General features: G+C 33.7%; 1 protein-coding gene across 2 annotated transcripts in view; it reads right to left on the bottom strand.

Annotated features, from left to right (window-relative positions):
- Nucleotides 1-7,534: 7,534 nt before the first annotated feature.
- Nucleotides 7,535-19,371, bottom strand: part of Qser1 (glutamine and serine rich 1) — a 78,516-nt gene continuing 66,679 nt past the window's right edge. For both annotated transcript variants that reach the window (XM_046455606.2, XM_046455586.2), the window contains exons 9-13: nucleotides 15,920-16,057; nucleotides 13,782-13,879; nucleotides 12,095-12,247; nucleotides 10,791-10,886; nucleotides 7,535-8,676 (exon numbers count right to left, since the gene is read on the bottom strand). In XM_046455606.2, coding sequence (XP_046311562.1) covers nucleotides 8,536-8,676; nucleotides 10,791-10,886; nucleotides 12,095-12,247; nucleotides 13,782-13,879; nucleotides 15,920-16,057 — 626 coding nt within the window. In that variant the 3' untranslated portion in view covers nucleotides 7,535-8,535. The remainder of the gene's footprint in view (nucleotides 8,677-10,790; nucleotides 10,887-12,094; nucleotides 12,248-13,781; nucleotides 13,880-15,919; nucleotides 16,058-19,371) is intronic.

Below are 19,371 nucleotides of genomic sequence, written 5' to 3'. Positions count from 1 at the left end.
AAGGGACTATTGCTAGGGGCTGGCCAGTCTAGAGGTGGAGTCAGGGCAGTTACACAATTTTGGGCCGGTTTTCCCTGTGCTTGCACATTGCCCTTGCATTAGTTTTTGCAGGCAAGGGCATGGGTCAGAGGTACAGGCCAAGGAATGGGCTGTGTGCTGAGGGGTTGGAAGGGCATTTTTCTGTATTTCAATGATTTCTGACTTCCCTGTATCCCAAAGGCTGATGGGCTTTTCACTTTTGAGACTCAACAGTTGTTTAAAAATCCTAAATTCTTGATTTCACTTAAGTCACATAGTAATAAACTCAGTGGAATGCCAGGAACCATCCCTGAACTGTGTGTGAACTAAAATCAGAATGAAAGCCTTTGGGTAGGGAAGTCTGATAACTGGGAACTCACAGCAGCACTACTGCAGATGAAATTCCCAATACATGTGAATTCCTATCTAGCTCTGCCACAGGTTCTGCACAGTACTGGAGATGGGGTAGGTGACCTGCTGGAGCCACATAGACTCTCAGATATGGGTGTGGCTTGCCAAGATGCCAATCAACCTGTTGCCTGCCAGACACCAAGAAGCAAGACTCCACTCACTGAAACTTTATCTCTGCCTTTGATGTACTCTCCTTAAATAAAGAACCAGAGCCATTTTTCATTCATTCAGTTCCAGCTCCTATGTGTACTGGATCTATACCAGGCATTCCTTAAAACCTACTTTCTGGCTCTGTCTCTTAATTCTTCACTAATTATTTCAGACTTTCATTTTCTCAGATGGCTTATCACCTCCTGAGCAGAAAACTACCCTGGCAGGGTGCTGGTTACCCCACATAGTGGAGGATTGGCATTAAAAAGACCTTCTACTGAGGCTGGGGTTGTAGCTCAGTGATAGAGTGCTTGCCTAGCATGTGTGAGGCACTGGGTTCAATTCTCAGCACCACATATAAATACATAAATAAATAAATTAAATAAAGGTCCATTGACAACTAAAAGATTAAAAAAAAAGACCTTCTACTGATTAGCCCACAAAGTTTTTAAGTCATTCATAAAGTCTATGGAAGAACACCAACTTGAGGAATTCACTCTAAAGCCAGGTTCTTTGCTTGCTAGAGTTTTGCTAGTCTTGTTTCACTGCTCAAAGTTACCTGTTCTCTAATGATAGCCCATTCACTTCCATGGATTAAATGGAAAATAAATATAAGAATCAAGAAAACTGATTCTGGCCTATTGGAAAATAAGCACAGGGAGAACTAAGAGGGTAGCATGAAAAGGACAGGTACTCTAAGGAGACATTTTTCTCTTAAAGATAGAAAAGGAAGGAAAGAAGGGACTGTGACAACAGGGTATCTTGAACTACTATAAGAAGCCAATATGAAAATACTAAACTGACTTCAAACTCTTTTGTATATTCATCTATTTGTATACCATCTATTCAATACATACCTATTAAGTTCCTATTGCATAAAATTCTTTGTGCTCTTGGAGATATAAGGATGAAGGTTATGTGGATATAGACTCTAAGCACATCATAATTCCTAGTGAATTCACCTAGTGACATTTCTAATTAATATTTCATTAATATCACAATAGGAACTAAGTGGTATTAAGGGGGTATGTGTGTGTTTGTGTAAAATAGAAGCCTAGTGATTTTGAAGTTAGTCTTGCAAAATAGTAAAAAAATGTAGCAATACTTTTCCATTTTTTAATTGGTGCATCATAGTCATACATAATTATGGGATTTGTTGTTACATATTCCTACATGCACACAATATAATTTGTCAATATCAGTCCCCAGCACTTCCCCCCTCACCCCCACCCCACCCCACCTTCCACCTCTTGGTCCCTTCCCTCTACTGCTCCTTTGATTTCCATGAAATCTGCCCCTACCTTTCTTTTCACTTTTTCCTCTCTAGCTTCCACATATGACATAAAACATATGTCCCTTGACCTTCTGAATTTGTTTTGGGGTACTGGAGATTGACTCCAGGAGTGCTTAACCCCTGAGCTACCTCCCATCTCTTTTTGAGACTGGATCTTGCTAAATTGCTCAGGGCCTAGCTAAATTGCTGATGACGACCTTGAACTTAAATCCTCCTGTCTCAGCCTCCTGAGTCCCTGACATGCTACCACACCTGGCAACGTTCTAAGTTTGACTTATTTTGCCTAACATAACGAAGACCTTTCCATTCTTAAGGTTCTGCTATGCTGCTCTGAGTGCTGCTGAATGGTAGCTCTTTATATTTCTCCAAACATTCCAGTGTATCTACAGTCAAAGAATATTGAGTTTAAAAAGGACTTGTTTCTTACCTCACTTGCAGGATGAGGAAATGACTCCAGACTAGGCTTCATGCCCTGCCTGATGGAGCTCCAGCGGTGGCAGAACTGAAGTAGGAACTGTTCTCCTGAAAACTAGGTAGGTAGCCCACCCCCTCCATTGTCCACTTGTGTCAAATCTTCTAACATCAAGGCCCGGCCAAGTGGTTAGTGCTTTCAGGAAGCCTTCCTTGACCCTCCCCAAGTAAATATAACTCTCCCGCCAGAGTGTTTTGCTCATAAGTGCATGTTATATATACTAAAGTTTTCATCAGACTTTCTTTTCTAATTATTCTGTCTGGAAAATCTCAAGCCCAAAAGAGGAATACATGTGTACTCCCTGGGCTCTCTTTGGATCTGAGGATCAAAGGTAAAAAATGATGGTCACTGTATTGTTTTTCATAAAATACCATTTTTTTTATATTACACAAACTATTGGTATAGTCATTTTTTTCTGATGTAGCACTTACTATTGCTTAGTAATATTATTTATGCCTTACCTGTAAAATCCAACAAATACTTTCTTGTTTTTACCTACTTTAAATCCCTGTGATTTTTCTTTCATATCTAAGTAGTCATCAACTATTTAATAAGAATATACCATGTTTCAGATAGTGTACTAACTAGATGCTGGGAATGCAATGGTGAGCAAAACACGTGGAGATGACAAGAACCAGCAGAAGAGAAAACACCAATCACAACAAAGTATGATAAATACTACACTGAAGGAATCAAGAGTGCATAAACTGTTTTAGAGGATTAAAACCTAACTGGGTTCTGCAGAAGTGATGTTAAAGTGAAGTATGGAAAATAAAGAGTTCACTAAAGGAAGAATAGTTTCAAAGAGGGAACAAGAAGAACTGAAGCCAGGTGTGGTGGCACATATCTGTAATCCCAGCTGCTGGGGAGGCTGAAGCAGGAGGATCACAAATTCAAAGCCAGCCTCAGCATTGGCAAGGTGATAAGCAACTCAGTCAGACTCTGTCTCTAAATAAAATACAAAAAATAGGGCCGGAGACGTGGCTCAGTGGTTTGAGTGCACCTGAATTCAATCCCTCGTACCAAACCAAACAAAACAAAAACCCCAAACAAACAAACAAAAACTGAGGGCACAGAAAAAAATCATATATTTGAGGAATGAAGGATGGTCCTCAAGACTGAGCCACAATGAAGATGGGCAGGAGTAAGGAGGGACCATTTAATACAGGAATTTGGGGATGAGGATAAAAAATGTCAGGTTAAAAGGAATGAAAAACCATGAAAAAATTGTGAAAAGGGGGGGGGGAAGTGGAAAGATAAATAATTTTTGTTGTTGCCCTATTCTTACACTTTAAGGAGTCAAAGGAAAATCTATATTTAGTTTGGGTAAAAACAATAAACTTGCCAAGTATCACAGGTAAATTATATGTAAAATACAAGTTATTTCTGCAAAGCAGTTTCTTGACTCCTGATTAATATTACAAAACAGATAAGACATTTAACAATAGACCAATAGGTAATTGTATCCTCCTTTAATTTGAAACCAGTCAGCTCTAAATTATTCATCCTAGCTCAAGAACAGATATATGCATAACTTAAAATGATCAATAACCAAGATCATTTTGATTTTACTTTGGAATATGCTTTTTAATTTTCAATTAAACATGAGTATCTCTGAAATGTTAGACTTTATTTAAAACTCTAACAGAGAAAAGGGGCAATCCACTGTGCAAAGTCTTATGATGCATCCTCTACTAGGAACTGAAAGTATGTTTCAGGCCAATATCAGACTTAATGGAGTAGCTTTTTTTCTTTACACTTTTCCACACTGACTTTTAAAAATACCAAGTAGTAGTAGCTTTATTATTTTTCTAGTAATAAAATATTTATATTTGAAAAAACAAAGAGTGTAAGTATCCTCTTTTTTACATTTTTCTGGAAAAGGATCAGATTAAATAATTGAGTTTAGAGAGCTTCTCTGATACAAAGCACATTTAAAAAAATACTAGTAGAAAAAGCCCGACAGGAACAAATCGTTAACAAAGCATAATACTATAAGAGCTATCCTCTAGGTTTGTAACTTGGATAATGACTATTTTGGCAAATATATGAAAATACTAAAATAAACAGCAGTTTTAGCAACCAATGGTGAACAAAACAAAGATGCTACAGAATTTTTAAATATTGGCATAGATACTGATTAAAGATTTATATTTCCTGTGTAAAATAATGTTTTTACAACCAAAACTAGTTACAAGATAGTCAATGTACTGAGAATTACTTCACTTGCAATACTGAATACTTTTTAATATTAGATGTAAGTTAAGACAGAATCGTATTTAGAAATCAATGGACAGGGAAAACTGTCTTACTTAGGCAACAGTTTAAAAAAATAACAAGAATATTTTGGTATTATCAATTATTTCTAGCTATGCATTATCTTCAAATTAATAAGATTAAAAAGATCTAACTTCAAAGCTGTAAAATTTACTTAACTATCATCTGAGAAAGTAATGGATGGGCCCTATACCATTTGTATAATAACTGTTTAGTAATGTTGGTATATGTTCTATGAGGGATCTGAACTTGGTGCTTTTGTCTACTTAGTAGCTCAGTTGTTAATTCTTAAAAAACAAACAAAACAAAAAATCCAAACATTCTGATTTTGTTGTTTAAAAAAATGTTTTCATTTTAATGGTCTGAGTTAGTAACAAACAAATATACAAAACTGTCTTTCACATTTCCATACATTGTACTATGGACCGAATGAAAACTCTGGACTACAAATGCAGGTTTCTTTGTATCCTTTTTTGTTGGTGTTGCTATGCTGAGGATTGAACCCAAGGTCTTACACATACTAGGCAAGTGCTTTGCCACTGAGTTATATCCTCAGCCTCCTTGTGTCCTTGACTTCAATTATTGTCACTTATAAATAAAGGCAATTTGCAAAAACATGCATTTGTGAACAGATGCCAGATGTTGTGCATGTAAATTAATGCACAGCCAATAGTGTACATTGTTTGTTTATACAGTTGTGTGTCAAGTATAACTGCATAACTGACATAGAACCAGTTACCCTGGAATATTCCACTCTATTTGAAAAGCATTTTTGTGAAACAGATGGAAATACAGTTTAAAACAAAAGTTGTATTCTACAAATACAATAAAATTCACAATTTAAGCATCTGAAGCAGCTTTTAGGAAGGTTACTTCAATATCCCTGCTCCTGTATTGGATTTACGGGTATATCTTCAAAATTATGGGTAGGAATATAGCTGCTTTAAAGAAAATAAATATGCATATTAAGAGAAAAATTATGGTTTAAAAATATGAATTTTCAAAAATAGTCCCAATGCATGAGTCCACCTATATATTTTCAAGTTTTAGGAATTTAAAGAACTTCAGAATTTTGAAAGCAATCTGAAAAACTTCTAAACCTTTTTAAAATATGATTTTTTCCATCTTACTAATGTTTCCTATTTGGTAACTTAACAGAAAAATGGACAGCTTCTAGTTAAACTTACTGTGATAATTCATAATTATAAATTTATGACTTCATTAGAAGGTCAAGTAATTGGAAATTGGGTTATAATGAAAATGATAAGGAAGGAGGCCCCTTTCTCCAACCACTCATCTGAACTAGTAATAAGCACCAACACACTGAATTTTTTTACATTAAATTATTTCCAGAAATCTATAGGTAGGAAAATCCAATATTTCTTAAAAATATTTTCCTGGGTTGTGGTAAGATGTGCTTTACCTCTTTAAATCTATCTACAACCTAAATTATTTCTATATTATAAATTTCAACTCCCTGGCAGGAATGTAAATGCTAACAGGCTAGATATAAACAGAGGACTTGGGCATGATTCTCAGAGTAAAGTCCCCCTTTTCCCTAAGGCCTGAGGTTGATGTTTTTGCCTATGCTATATGGAACAAATGAGAGAAGATGATGCATCTAAACTACTAGGGTTTCTCTGAGGCAGTATCATAGGACTTGGCCTCCCATATTAAGAAAACACTTGTTTTACTAACTAACTCATATGAATACTGCTGTAAACACTGTAAGGACAACTGCAGTTCAAAAGGAAATGGGCTATGTTCTATGGCAAATGAGATTAACTTTAAAGAAATATCTTCGTTTTCCATGGGGCTTACCCATGAGGAAAATGTGGCTATAATTTCAAATGTCTACTTCAATGATTACCTAAACGCAAAGTGTCTTTTAATAATATTTAAACTATAAATGATTGAGGAAAGTAAGCCAGGGGAGAATTGTAAAGATGTATACTTACAACACTACATTAGGAGATGTAGTTCTCTACTCTGTACTTTGAAAATGAAAGAAACCAATTCTGCCCAGAGTCAATACTACAAGCAAGAAATATGGCTTCTTCCTACTTTTCTCTACATGCAAAATTAATTTTATGATTTTCCCACTGCTAATATTCTCCATCTCTCTCATGAGTTAGGCAAATTAATCTAATAGATTACCTTTGTTTTCACAATGTTTTAAAAAACCTTTCAGAAATGGAATATTTAACACTTGAGGAAAATTTCTATTATTGAATACCTTATCTAATGGCAGGTACAAGTATTAAGGATTATTGCTTTTAATAAGATAACCAATAGAAATAAATTTAAGCTAAACTCAAATACTTATTTTTAACCCAATGCTACCATGTTTTATTCACAAATCAAGTGACATTTGCCTTCAATTCTTTGCCAGTTTACTGAAGTTTTAAATATAAGAAGTTGGTCTGTTAACTTGATATCAAGACAACAGAAATATCCACATAATCATGACTTATTTGGGCACTGAGCAGGAACACTGCTTTCTTGATAGGACTTAAGGCACTAAATGGTGGTAAAATAAACAAAAGTATGAAGATTAACAACTTCTTTAGAATCCTAAAAAAGGAGATAGTTTAGAATGACACTAGTAAATCTTTTCCACAAACAAATAAGGCATCCTGTTGGCAAACACAAATAAAACACAAGGTCATATTGAACCTAATACATTCACTGTCTTAGCTAAACTACTTGAACCTCTAGCTACCAAACTTAAGAAAAGCTATAATAGTGTGTATAAAGGTTGAAAAGGCACCACAAAGAGAACTCTATCACTTCCAGTTCTAAGAGTTAAGGAAGCTGTGCGCAACACTGCAATGTCATCTGATTATCCATTTATTCTTTCAAATCTATCATGTAGTTATATTTTTACTTCAACAAATCAGTGAATGAAATACTAGTTTAATAATAAATTTATTTAATGAAATAGGAAATTGCTGCAGTGTCTAACACAGCTCCATTTATAAAGCTAAATGAATTCTAGCATTGAATGCATATTCTGGATAACACTGGAGCAAATCTGTATGAACAAAAATGATTACCTCAACATGAAATTCACAACAGAAATTCAACATATAACTAAATAGGATTTACTGAAAGCCATGAAGTATAGCACAGATACAGAGAACATAATTATAACCACAGCATTTTCCTTGTGAAAAATACAGCTATTAGTAAAATAAAATGTACAATTGAAAAATTTCCAGAGGAAAAAACACAGTATAAACAAAAATACTTTTCTTTGAGATAGGGAAAATAGTCTGTCACTGTTTTTTTTCATTACAATATAATTTGACACAAAAAGCAGTCATAGAATTGCACCAATTCCATATCCAGTTTCCTGAACATGTTAAAAGGAGTCCATAAAGCAGAATGCAGTTTCTGAATTTTATATTTTAAATCGATGATATTCCCATATAGGATGTTACATCACACCAGATCTGTTTACATAATGTACAATACTTTCAGTTTTGTGGCCAGACATGAATACAAATGCATGCTTTTTGCCACCTCTCTTTCATTCTGGCATGTAGTGTAGCCAGAGTCAGAAATAATGAAGTTACTTAAGTGTTCTTTCTCTAATAATAAAGAAAAACTCTATTTAGTGCATGCTTCATCATTTGTCAAAAAAAATTTCTGAAAATAAAATTCAGTTACTCAATGGTTTACAAAATAGAAAAATCATTCATTAGGATAAAAATGTGGTGGGATTAAGGTCCATTTCTAAGGACTGACTTCCTTGACAGCACCACTATCCTTCTGCAGAGGTTCTGGTGAAAGTTTGGTGATGGAAGTAGCACACCTGCAGGAGGCCTCTGCTTGACAATTGATTATCTGTGACCACTCCACCTCTGCTATTTCATTAGTGCTATAAAAAGATGGGATTTTTGTGGAAATGTTAGGAACATTTCTGCTGTACATGATTTAGAAGTTCTCCAAATTTTTCAAACAGATCCTCTACCCATTTTACATTTTTCATACAAAGTTGAACAATTTCCTCTTGTCCTAAATCTTCATTTTTTTTCTGCACAGAGGAAATCTAAAATAAAAAAAAAAGTGTCACATTAATCTCCAGGATACACAAAGAACTCACAAAACTTAAAATCAAAAAAAAAAAAGGAAAGAAAAAACCCAATAAATAAATAGGCAAAGGAACTGAACAGGCAGGTACTTCACAGATGAAGAAATATGAATGGTCAACAAATATATGAAAAAATGTTCAATACCTCTAGCAATTAGAGAAATACAAATTAAAATTACACTGAGACTGTCAGAATGGCAATTATCAAGAATATAAAGCCAGGCGTGGCACACTATAATCCCAGAGGCTTGGGAGGCTGAGATAGGAGAATTGTGAGTTCAATGCCAGTCTCAGCAACAGAGAGGTGCTAAGCAACTCAGTGAGACCCTGTATCTAAATAAAATACAAAATAGGGCTGGGGGATGTGGCTCAGTGGTTGAGTGACCCTAAGTTCAATTCCTGGTACCAAAAAAAAAAAAGAATATAAGTAACAATAAATGTTGGAGAGGATTGGGGAAAAGGTACATTCAAACATTGCTGGTGGGACTGCAAATTGGTGCAACCACTCTGGAAAGCAGTGTGGAGATTCCTCAGAAAACTTACAATGGAACCACCACTCCTCAGCATATACCCAAAGGGCTTAAAATCAGCACTATAGTGATGCAGCCATAACAATGTTCATAGCAGCTTAATTCATTTTTTTAAATTTAGACAATATATTTTTTAAGTTGTTGATGTACCTTTATTTTATTTATTTGTATGTGGTGCCGAGAATTGAACCCAGTGCCTCACCGATGCCAGGCAAGTGCACTACCATTGAGCCATAACCCCAGCCCCAGCAGCTCAATTCATAACAGCCAAACTATGTAGCCAACCTAGGTGCTTTTCAACAGATTAATGGATAAAGAAAATGTGGTACATATACATAATGGAATGTTTACTCAGGTGTACAGAATGAAGTTATGGCATTTGCTGGTAAATGGATGGAACTGCAGAATATCATGTGGAGTGAAATAAGCCAATCCCAAAAAACCAAAGGCCAAATCTTTTCTCTGATATGTGGATGCCAACACACAATAAGGGCAGAGGGGGAGGGAAGAACAGTTCGTTGGATTAGACAAAGGGGAATGAAGGTAGCAAGATGGGACTAGAAAAGACAGTAGAATTAATCAGACATAACTTTCCTATGTTCATATATGAATACAAGTGAAACTTCACATCATATACAACTACAAAAACGGGATCCTATAGAATAAGTTGTATTCTTTGTATGTATAGTATGTCAAAATACACTCTACTGTCTTGTATATCTAAAAAGAACAAATGAAAAAGAAAAAGTACCACATTAACTTTTACTTCACTTTATACTCAACCCCCTCACAAGGCCATATGCTTTCTATATCTTCAATGAAAAGATGAATTTATTAATTCATCAACATGTACTGATTTTTTTCTTATTCCCAACCATGGAGAATGTTTATTTCAGATAAATTTAAGTGAAGTCCAATCCTATTATCACTGGCTCCATGGGGGCAGAAAGGAAGGCTAGAAAAACTGCTTCAGACTTTCTCAATTCCTTCCAATTGTGTTAAAAACCAAATGACAAATATTGAGTTTAATTCTGTATTTCAGATCACTGTGAAAATAGTCAACATATTTTGCGTCACCACCTTTGCTAGACTATACTAGACTACTAAAACATCAGATGTAGCTTTGCGACAACTTAACCTTTTACAATTAAAAAGCTGATATCAAGCGGGATAAGGCAGTGAGATAGCAGAGCAGTGACTAAACTCAATTAAAACAGGATCATTCTATGAGAGAACAAAATGCAATAAAACTACTTATTATGGCAAGGCAAAGCAAGCACTAGCAGCTTAAAAACCTTACCAGTTGCATACTCAAGAGGTGGTAAAGCTGATGAATCAGTACAAAACACAGCAGGGAAACTCAAACCAACATATCTAGTTGTCACAGAAGTATATAGGAAATTTTATATATATATATATATATGTATTCACACACACATTTTACAACAATTCTTTCTAAAGCATTCACAAATACTATAGGTAGAGTCTCCTTAAGTTCAGAAAAGCATACATTTCTTTTTTGAATAAATGAAAAGACATTACCTCCTCCTTACATATCAGATAAACATGATATTTATAATGATGGAGTGAATGATATAAAGAATACAACTGTATTTTCTCTGGATCAACAGCAAACTCCTATAAAAAGAAAAAAGTTTATAGATATATTTTCTGTAACATCTGAGATAAGAATACTTTTGGGAAAATACTGGATCAAAAGTCTCATGGTAATTCTAAAAATGATTTATGTGGCTAGGTATTAGATGGTACAGAGGCACATTAAAAATAAGTTATTTTTAAGTCTTCTTTTTAAAAATTAACAAAATAGAAAAAATTTTTAACACTATAGAAAATTTTAATTAAAAACATGACTTATTTCTACCTCCCCACCCTTTCAAATATAAATTATATGAAGCCAGGAATTTTTTAACTAGTTTTTACTGTTGTATCCCTATTACTTAGAATTTTATTTGGCACACTAAGAGCCTATAAAGAATTTTTTGAAAGAATTAATAAATCTGTCTCTTCTTCAAAAGTAAATATTACATTGTCCCCATGATCCTTATCTAACTTCATACTAGCAGCTGATAAACTGGATTGCTCTTACAATTGTGAAATGAGCCAAAGGCATTTGTGAATGTTATTTCTATAGAATACTTTTTTTTTTTTTTTTTTTGTGGTGCTGGGGATCGAACCTAGGGCCTTGTGCATGCAAGGCAAGCACTCTACCAACTGAGCTATATCCCCAGCCCTAGAATACATTTTTTGATGGAGCTGTTATTATGTAAAACTGTTTTCTCAAAAGGTTATAAGAATTTATACTGTGTTTAAAGATGAACAAATTCCAATTTTAATGACTCTGCAGGCATGAAATCAATATTGCATCTTATGAAGTATGGGCATCCTCATTTATCTGTACACATGTGTATTCAATGACAAAATTATAAAAAGGTAATACATACATTAATTAGCTTGTTAGCCATTCCAAAAGTATAATATTTTAAAATATGTTGTACATGATAAATATATACATAATTTTAATTTTTCAATTAATAACAATCATATACAAATGTATAAGCATAAGCACAGGATTATTCTTTCCTTATTAGTCTATTTTAAAACTCTGTGAGCACTTACTATATGCTAAATACTGTGCCAGGCACTGGAGAAAAACAATAAACAATACTAAGTCCCTATTCCTCAGGTTAGAGTTGTTTATTCCTACCTAAAAAGTATTTATACTTAATGACAACATAGTATAAAATACTTGCTTATTTCAATGTTTTAGGTGGGAACTGTATTATTAACTGGAAAAGGTATACTTTCATTAATCAATATATCCTTACCTGTGCAGATTTAGAGGTTGTTTTAGAAGTCCTTAGAGTTTTCTTATTATAAGCTTTGCCATTCATTTTGATTTTAGAAATAGCAGATCCTCCACTTTTTGTTTTAGAGTCGCGAGTAATTATTGTTAATTCAGGAAAACTTTCCAAAGCATTCTTTAAAACAATGAAGCATAATAACTATCAGAAGAAAACTCACCTGAACTATTTTCAATATTCAAAATACTCTCTCTCTCTCTCACACACACACACACACACACACACGTGTACGTGGTAGGGGGTATAGACACAGCTACAAATTCTTTGCACCTCCTCCCATCAGATGTGGAATCTATTTTCCCATCCCTTGACTCTCTGGGCCAACTGTATGGCCTGCTTTTTAAAGCAAAAGCAAAAGCACACTACACCGTAGGGACTCTTGAACAAGACAGAATTCTTCCTATTTATGCCTCACTGGCTTCAAGGCAGGAGAAAGAGGGACACATATAAGTTACTTCAAAGCTCTTCTACTTTAAGAATTTTTAATACCCTGAAATAAAGCCAAGCCCTGCTATAAAACAGTCATCTGATCCCGGATGAAGATGAGGACAAAAGACAACAAAAAGCTTATAATCCTTCTCTGGCTTTGACACTTCTCATTCTTCTTTTAAATGCACAAAAAGCACTGCTAAGATAAGATCTTAAAACAGAGCTTGATGAATTTTCTATACATAAAAACAGCTTATGGTAGCTAACACTGATAATATGGTGGCCATGTGGCAGAACCAAGTCCACTGCCATATTTATGCCCTTACCTACTTGGCAAATCATCCCGACATAAAAAGCTACAAACAATAACTGAATGATACGTGTAGCTAAATTTAACTAGTTTCATTATAGTTTTATAAATTAGACTGTGGTACCAGGAACATTTATTGTTTTGACACTAAAAGGATTAAAGTACTGCCACTATATTTACTATTCAGAATGTGGTCCTTATTTGATAATCTCAACTGTTAACTGTTAAAACGTTTGAGGCCATTCTTTGCCAAACACATATAGTTCCCTAGCACTGGCATTGTGGCCCTGATAATAGCACATTTTCAAAAATGATAAATTTTTCTTATGTAAATGTAGTATGGAACAAAGTGTCATTTGATACAAACAATAAAACTTTTGGCATTTCCTATTAGAGTGAGCTATCACTACTTTCTAGTATTGTTCTTTTCTTGGATTATTTGTACTTTATCAGAATTTTCATGCTTTGCATTTAAAACATGCCCAGACAGAGTAATTTTGCATCCAGATTACTAATTGCAATAAATGGAATCTAAAGACTATAACTGGATTCTAAATTTAGAAACCATTGGCACTAGGTCAGTGGAGATGAAAGAAAATATAAAACTTTCCAGTGAGCACAAGATGCTAAAGATAACATAAAGCATGTGGTTTTGGGAGGAAAATAGAATATCATTAACTTCAAAGGCTTCAGGACTCACTCCAAAAATCACCAAGAACATCATGAGAAACTGTGCTAATTATTTCTAAGGAACAGAACTTTTTTTCTTTTTTTGTACTGGGAATTGAACCCCAGGAGTACACTGGGATTACAGGCATGCAGCACTGCACCTGGCCATACATTTTCCTTCCTATTGTATTTAGGGCTATGATTGTTACTGAGTTTTGCTAATAAATAATCTAAAGGAAATACCTTGAATGATTGATCCAAATGAAGATTCAAAAGCAGTCTCTTTCGGTTATCATTTAGCATGCCATCTATTTTTTTCATATGAGGTAAAAGTAGCTCATCTGAAATAACATAATTTATTTTAACAGAATAAACTATCAACTTGTTAAAATTCCAACTTTTTCTCAAAACATTTATATGTTAAAATTTAAATTCATTGGCTTATGTAAAATATTGCTTATGAAAATGGAAATTAAGATTTCTGAATAAAGGCTAACTTGTAAAATAAATTTATAATAGAATGTGAAAAACAGGCAGCATAGTATGATAATGGGATGTGTTCTGCAAAAGTACTGGGTTTTAGTTGAACTAGAACTAACCCATGACAGCAATGTGATCAACTGGCAAGGTGCCCAATTTCTACACATCTCATTTACTGTCTGAACAATAACAGTGATTACTCAGTATAAATTGGTCATCATTAGTTTCATAAATCACCAGTATGACCAAGAGACATTCCTTTTTATTAAATGCAGTGCTGGAGACTGAACCTGGGACCTTATGCATGCTAGTTAAGTGCTTTACACTGAGTTGCAACCCCAGTGCTGAGGTATTCTTAATTCACTGTCATTTGAAGCAAAGAAAAAGTAGGGTGAGAAAAATGAGCAAAACTCAGTGTCAAAAATATAAGAGTCAAAGGGCTGAGGTTGTGGCTTAGCAGTAGAGCGCTTGCCTAGCACATGTGAGGCACTGGGTTCGATCCTCAGTACCACATGAAAATAAATAAATAAAATAAAGATATTGGGTCCAACTGCAACTAAAAAAAAAAAAAGTCAAATTTTATAAAAGGAGAAAAAGTGTGAAAAAGATCCCCATTCGAAACATTTTACTTCCTTTTTTTTACCTCTCTGAACTTTAAGCTTTTAAGAACAGTACTTTCAAAATATAAATTAATTGCCCCTGGTACAGAATTAAATACTTGAGGTTATTAAACTATTTCTTAATTTACCAACATAGTAATACATAATATTTTATACTATTAATTGTTTTCAATGATCTTTCTGAAAAAATATAAATACTCCTCAGAGTCTAGGTTATAAACTTCATAGCTGAATAAAATGAATGCTTACATATTTAGAATATGAATACAAGCATGGCAACTTGAGAGAGAATGGCTCCTTACAAAAAAGTCCTTGTTGAGAAATACTTCCTAAGGTTGCTGCAACATACCTCATAGTTTAATTTTGCCTGACTAGTAAGGATTAAATCTAACCAAATGCTATTTACATTTCACAAAAACAAAAAATATTTTTTTTCTGGTACCAGGGATTGAACTCAGAGGCACTCGACTACTGAGCCACATCCCTAGCCCTATTTTGTATTTATATTAGAGACTGTGTCTCACTGAGTTGCTTAGCACCTCGCTTTTTGCTTTGAACTTGAAATCCTCCTGCCTCAGCCTCCCCAGTCGCTGGGATTACAGGTGTGTGCCACCACACCCAGCTCACAGAAACAAACTTAAACATCTGTTAAATTACTTATCTTCCAGTATAACCTTTTTGATTTGTTTCCCCTTATATAAAATAGAGGAAAATCAGAAAGCATTGATAAGCAATAAGTATATAAAATCTTTTTTTTTTTTTTTGATAGTGGTGGTGCTGGGGATCGTACCCAGGGCCTTGTTCATTCGAAGCAAGCACTCTACCAACTGAGCTATACCCCCAGCCAAAAATCTTTTATAATAGACAAAAATGACTACTACAAGAAAATTCTTTAAAGATAAAAATATACAATTTTTATGCCTTTATCATCCGGTTCATTTATCCAACTATTAGAAAACAGTATATCGAAATATGGATTTTCATGTAACAGAGACACTCAGTAAAATACTAATGAGGATCATATACATTTTGGAAGGAATTCAAAGAAACAAATGAATAATAATTTTTCCCTGAGTAGGAAGTAATAGAAATACTTTAAATATAAAGTTTCTCTAGTATTCAGACAATGAATGAAAAGAATATGACCATTTTCTAGAGTGAAGGCATAATGAACTTAACTGACAATTTACAGATATATATTATACAAACCACACATAAACATATAACTAATAGGTAACAAGTTTTTAAAAAGTCCAGAAAGCACTACTTAGTAGACTGTACCATTGCTCTTCTCTAAGGCTTGCATTGTGTCAGGGTCCAGGGCAATGCTAACAAGCAATTCCATGTAACTCTTAAAAGTTTCTTTCATTGCTCTTGTGTTCAAAAAGCGAGTGACAAAAGGAGCTGGAGGATCGAATTCTGGGATGAAGAAAAGATGAAAAATTAAATTTTCCTTCCTAACAACTTTTATAATATTTTTCTCTATAACAGGAGCCTACAAGCAGATGAAAGATTCAAGATACAGTTTCTTTCAATTAAAGGCTTTCTTAGCCTCCCTTTAAAATCACCCTAGGTAAGATACTTTGAAAGTTGGTTTGCACATCACAACCACTGAAGAACTTTTACAACAGAATAAAAAAACAGACTGCTAGGTTTACTAAAAGAGAATCTTTGGTAGTGGTGTGGTAAGAGTGACAATTAAGTTTAAACATTATACTTTAAAAAAGCTTCTGTGTGATTCTGAGACCTAGCACCAGTTTGGCATCTGGAAATATAGGCCAGGTAAGAACCCATGTCTCTTCCCTTGGCCCATACCATAGACACCTGCCGTTCTGTCATGCCACTCTAGTCTCGATGGTTTCTCTGTTTAGTTTGGTAAGAAACCCATTTATGAGTTAATATATAGAGATTTCTCTTGCATTTCTACACTTAAATTACTTCAGAATTCTAATATTACTACAGTAATATTAAAATTAAAAAATGTAAACATAGCCCATATAGAGAGGAAATTTTACTTAAATTCAATGGCAACAACTCTATGATTTAAGAAGTTTGCTTCAATTTTGACATTTCTGTAACTATTATTAGAGCCCTTTAGCAGTCTCTGGCATCAAGGCTCTTTTCATAATATTAAGATGCTATGTATATTATTCACTATGTGGGCATTTGCAGAAGAAATATTAGGTAAAACTACAGACTCCTTACAATGAATCAAGGCAGTGTCACCAAATTATACTAGTAGTTATACACTTCATCACAACTTTGTCTCATTAGTGCCAAGCATTTGCAGGGGGAAAAAGCTAGTTTCACTTAAGAATAATCCTCAATGAGGCAGTAAAAACTATTACCTTAAGAGCACCCATATGATCGAGTAATGAGACAAATTAACTAGTTTTTCCCAAAACATTTTTTTTTAAATTTGGAAAAATGACATACTATGTTTCTTTAGACTTGAGTATTTTCTTTAAAATTAATGAAGTGAATTTGTTGCTTCAAGGAAAACAACTGACAGTATTTGTATTTATTGTCAGTGATAAAATCTGATGTACTTTATTCTACACTGTGTTCAAGACTTTACTGATGAGATTGGTAGCAAGATTAATGTTATTTTTGATACTATAAAATGAAATATATATCCTAAATATAATGTCTAAAATCATAATGTCTTTAGAAGAAAACACAGGATCCATGTTCATAACCTTGGATTTGGCAATGAATTCTAACTATTACAACAAAGCACAAGAAACAAACAAACAAAAAAACCCCAATAAGACAAATTGGGGTTCATTAGAATTTAAAATAAATGAAAAAACAGCCTACTTAATGAAAGGAAATATTTCAAATCAGATAAGAGTTTAAAGTCTAGAGTATATAAAGAACTCCTACATCTTAATAACAAAATTAAAAGAAAAATCAAAACTACAATGAGATACCACATTTAAAAGAATAGCTATGTTTTTTGTTTTTAAAGTGTTAGGATGTGGAGAATTGAAACTGTCGTGCATTCCTGCTTAGGATATAAAATAGTGCAACCGTTATGAAAAACAGTTTGATGGTTTCTCAAAAATTTCATCAATGAATATTGACATGATACAGTAATTCTATTCCTAGGTATATACCCAAAATAATTGAAAATACGAACTCAGATACTTATATGCCCATGTTCATTACAGCAAATTATTCATAATAGTGAAAAAATGGAAACAACCTAAGTGTCCATCAAGAGATGAATGGGTAAACCAAATATGATGTAACATAAATGGAATATTATAGAGCCATAAAAAGAATTGAATATTCTAATTATTCAGCTATAAAAAGAATGAAGATCTGATATATGGTACAACACAGATAAAACTTAAAAACAGTATTCTAAGTCAAAGAAGCCAGACACACAAAGACAAATTCTATGATTTCATATATATGGTCAAATTAATAGAGATAAAAAAAATATAAGTTACCATCCGCTGGAAGAAAGGGTGAATGGAGAGATATTGCTTAACGGGCACAGAGTTTCTGTTTGGCTAATTAAGTTTTGGAAATAGGTAGTGATGATGGTTGCAGAACAATGTGAATGTAATTAATAATACCAAATTGTACACTTATAACTACAATATCATCAAAATGACAAATTTTATGTTTATGTATTTAACTATAACTTTTTAATTTGAAAAAAATAAAATGTGTGAATTTTTGGAAGATCTATATCACTGAGATAATATTTCCACACGGTCAATTAATATGCCATGAAACCACGCATGCATGAAAAATACATTCAAAGGGCAAGACAAATCAACAGGTTTTAATGTAACAACAGAGCATGAACAGTTCAAAAAACTGTCATTTGCTGGGCTGGGGTTATGGCTCAGCGGTAGAGCGCTCACCTCGCACGTGCAAGGCCCTGGGTTCGATCCTCAGCACCACATATAAGTAAATAAAATAAAGTTATTTAAAAAAGTTAAAAAAACTGTCATTTGTCAAGTTTTGAGTAGCAAATAAAAATATTCATAATGATTATAATACTATTCCCTTTCCCAACTATATAACTTTATGGTGCTAAGTTTTGCTCATATACATTAACCAAAATAATATATAATAACTGAAGATAGAAGCAGATTTGAAAGTAGAATTCATGTTAATAGTTTTAAAAAACAGTTGTTTAAAAAAAAGTGTTAATAAGTAGAACTCCAGTTTATTTTAAATATTTTAAAATTTTGTTTTAAATTGCTATTTAGTAAATATCAATAGATTTAACCCACATAAACCTAAGTATTTGAAATCCTCAATAATCTGAGGACTTTAAAGGTGCCCTGAAACAAATAATTTACAAATGAGCAGAATATAAATCTGTTATCAATATTTACCTTCTTAAAAGCACTAAAATACTTACTTATGAGTGACATCTAGTGGTCACTCAAGTTACCAATGGAAGAAATTTTTCTCTCATTGTCATTTGAAGAAACTGCTAATTGCAAATTCAGAACTCAAACCCCTCTATTCTTTTTAAACCCCTCCTCTTTGTTTTTGCAGTGCTGGGGATTAAACACAGGCCTCTGCCTGCTAGGTAAGCGCTCTACCAGACTGAGCTACACCTCCAGACCCCTCAAACCGTTCTATTATTATAAGCAATAGGCAGGGCAGCTAACTACAAAAATTACACATAATGCTTTCAAATACATACTCAAAGTACTGAACCTTCTTAAAAATTCTCATGTGTACACTTTTATTTCACAAAC

This window comes from Marmota monax, unplaced genomic scaffold (genome assembly GCF_021218885.2).
Source record: "Marmota monax isolate L192 unplaced genomic scaffold, Marmota_monax_Labrador192_F-V1.1 WCK01_AAM20220418_F8-fsc00047, whole genome shotgun sequence".
Classification (NCBI taxonomy): domain Eukaryota; kingdom Metazoa; phylum Chordata; class Mammalia; order Rodentia; family Sciuridae; genus Marmota; species Marmota monax.
The sequence above is the reverse complement of the archived record's forward strand: the minus strand, read 5'-3'. Positions and strand labels throughout refer to the sequence as shown.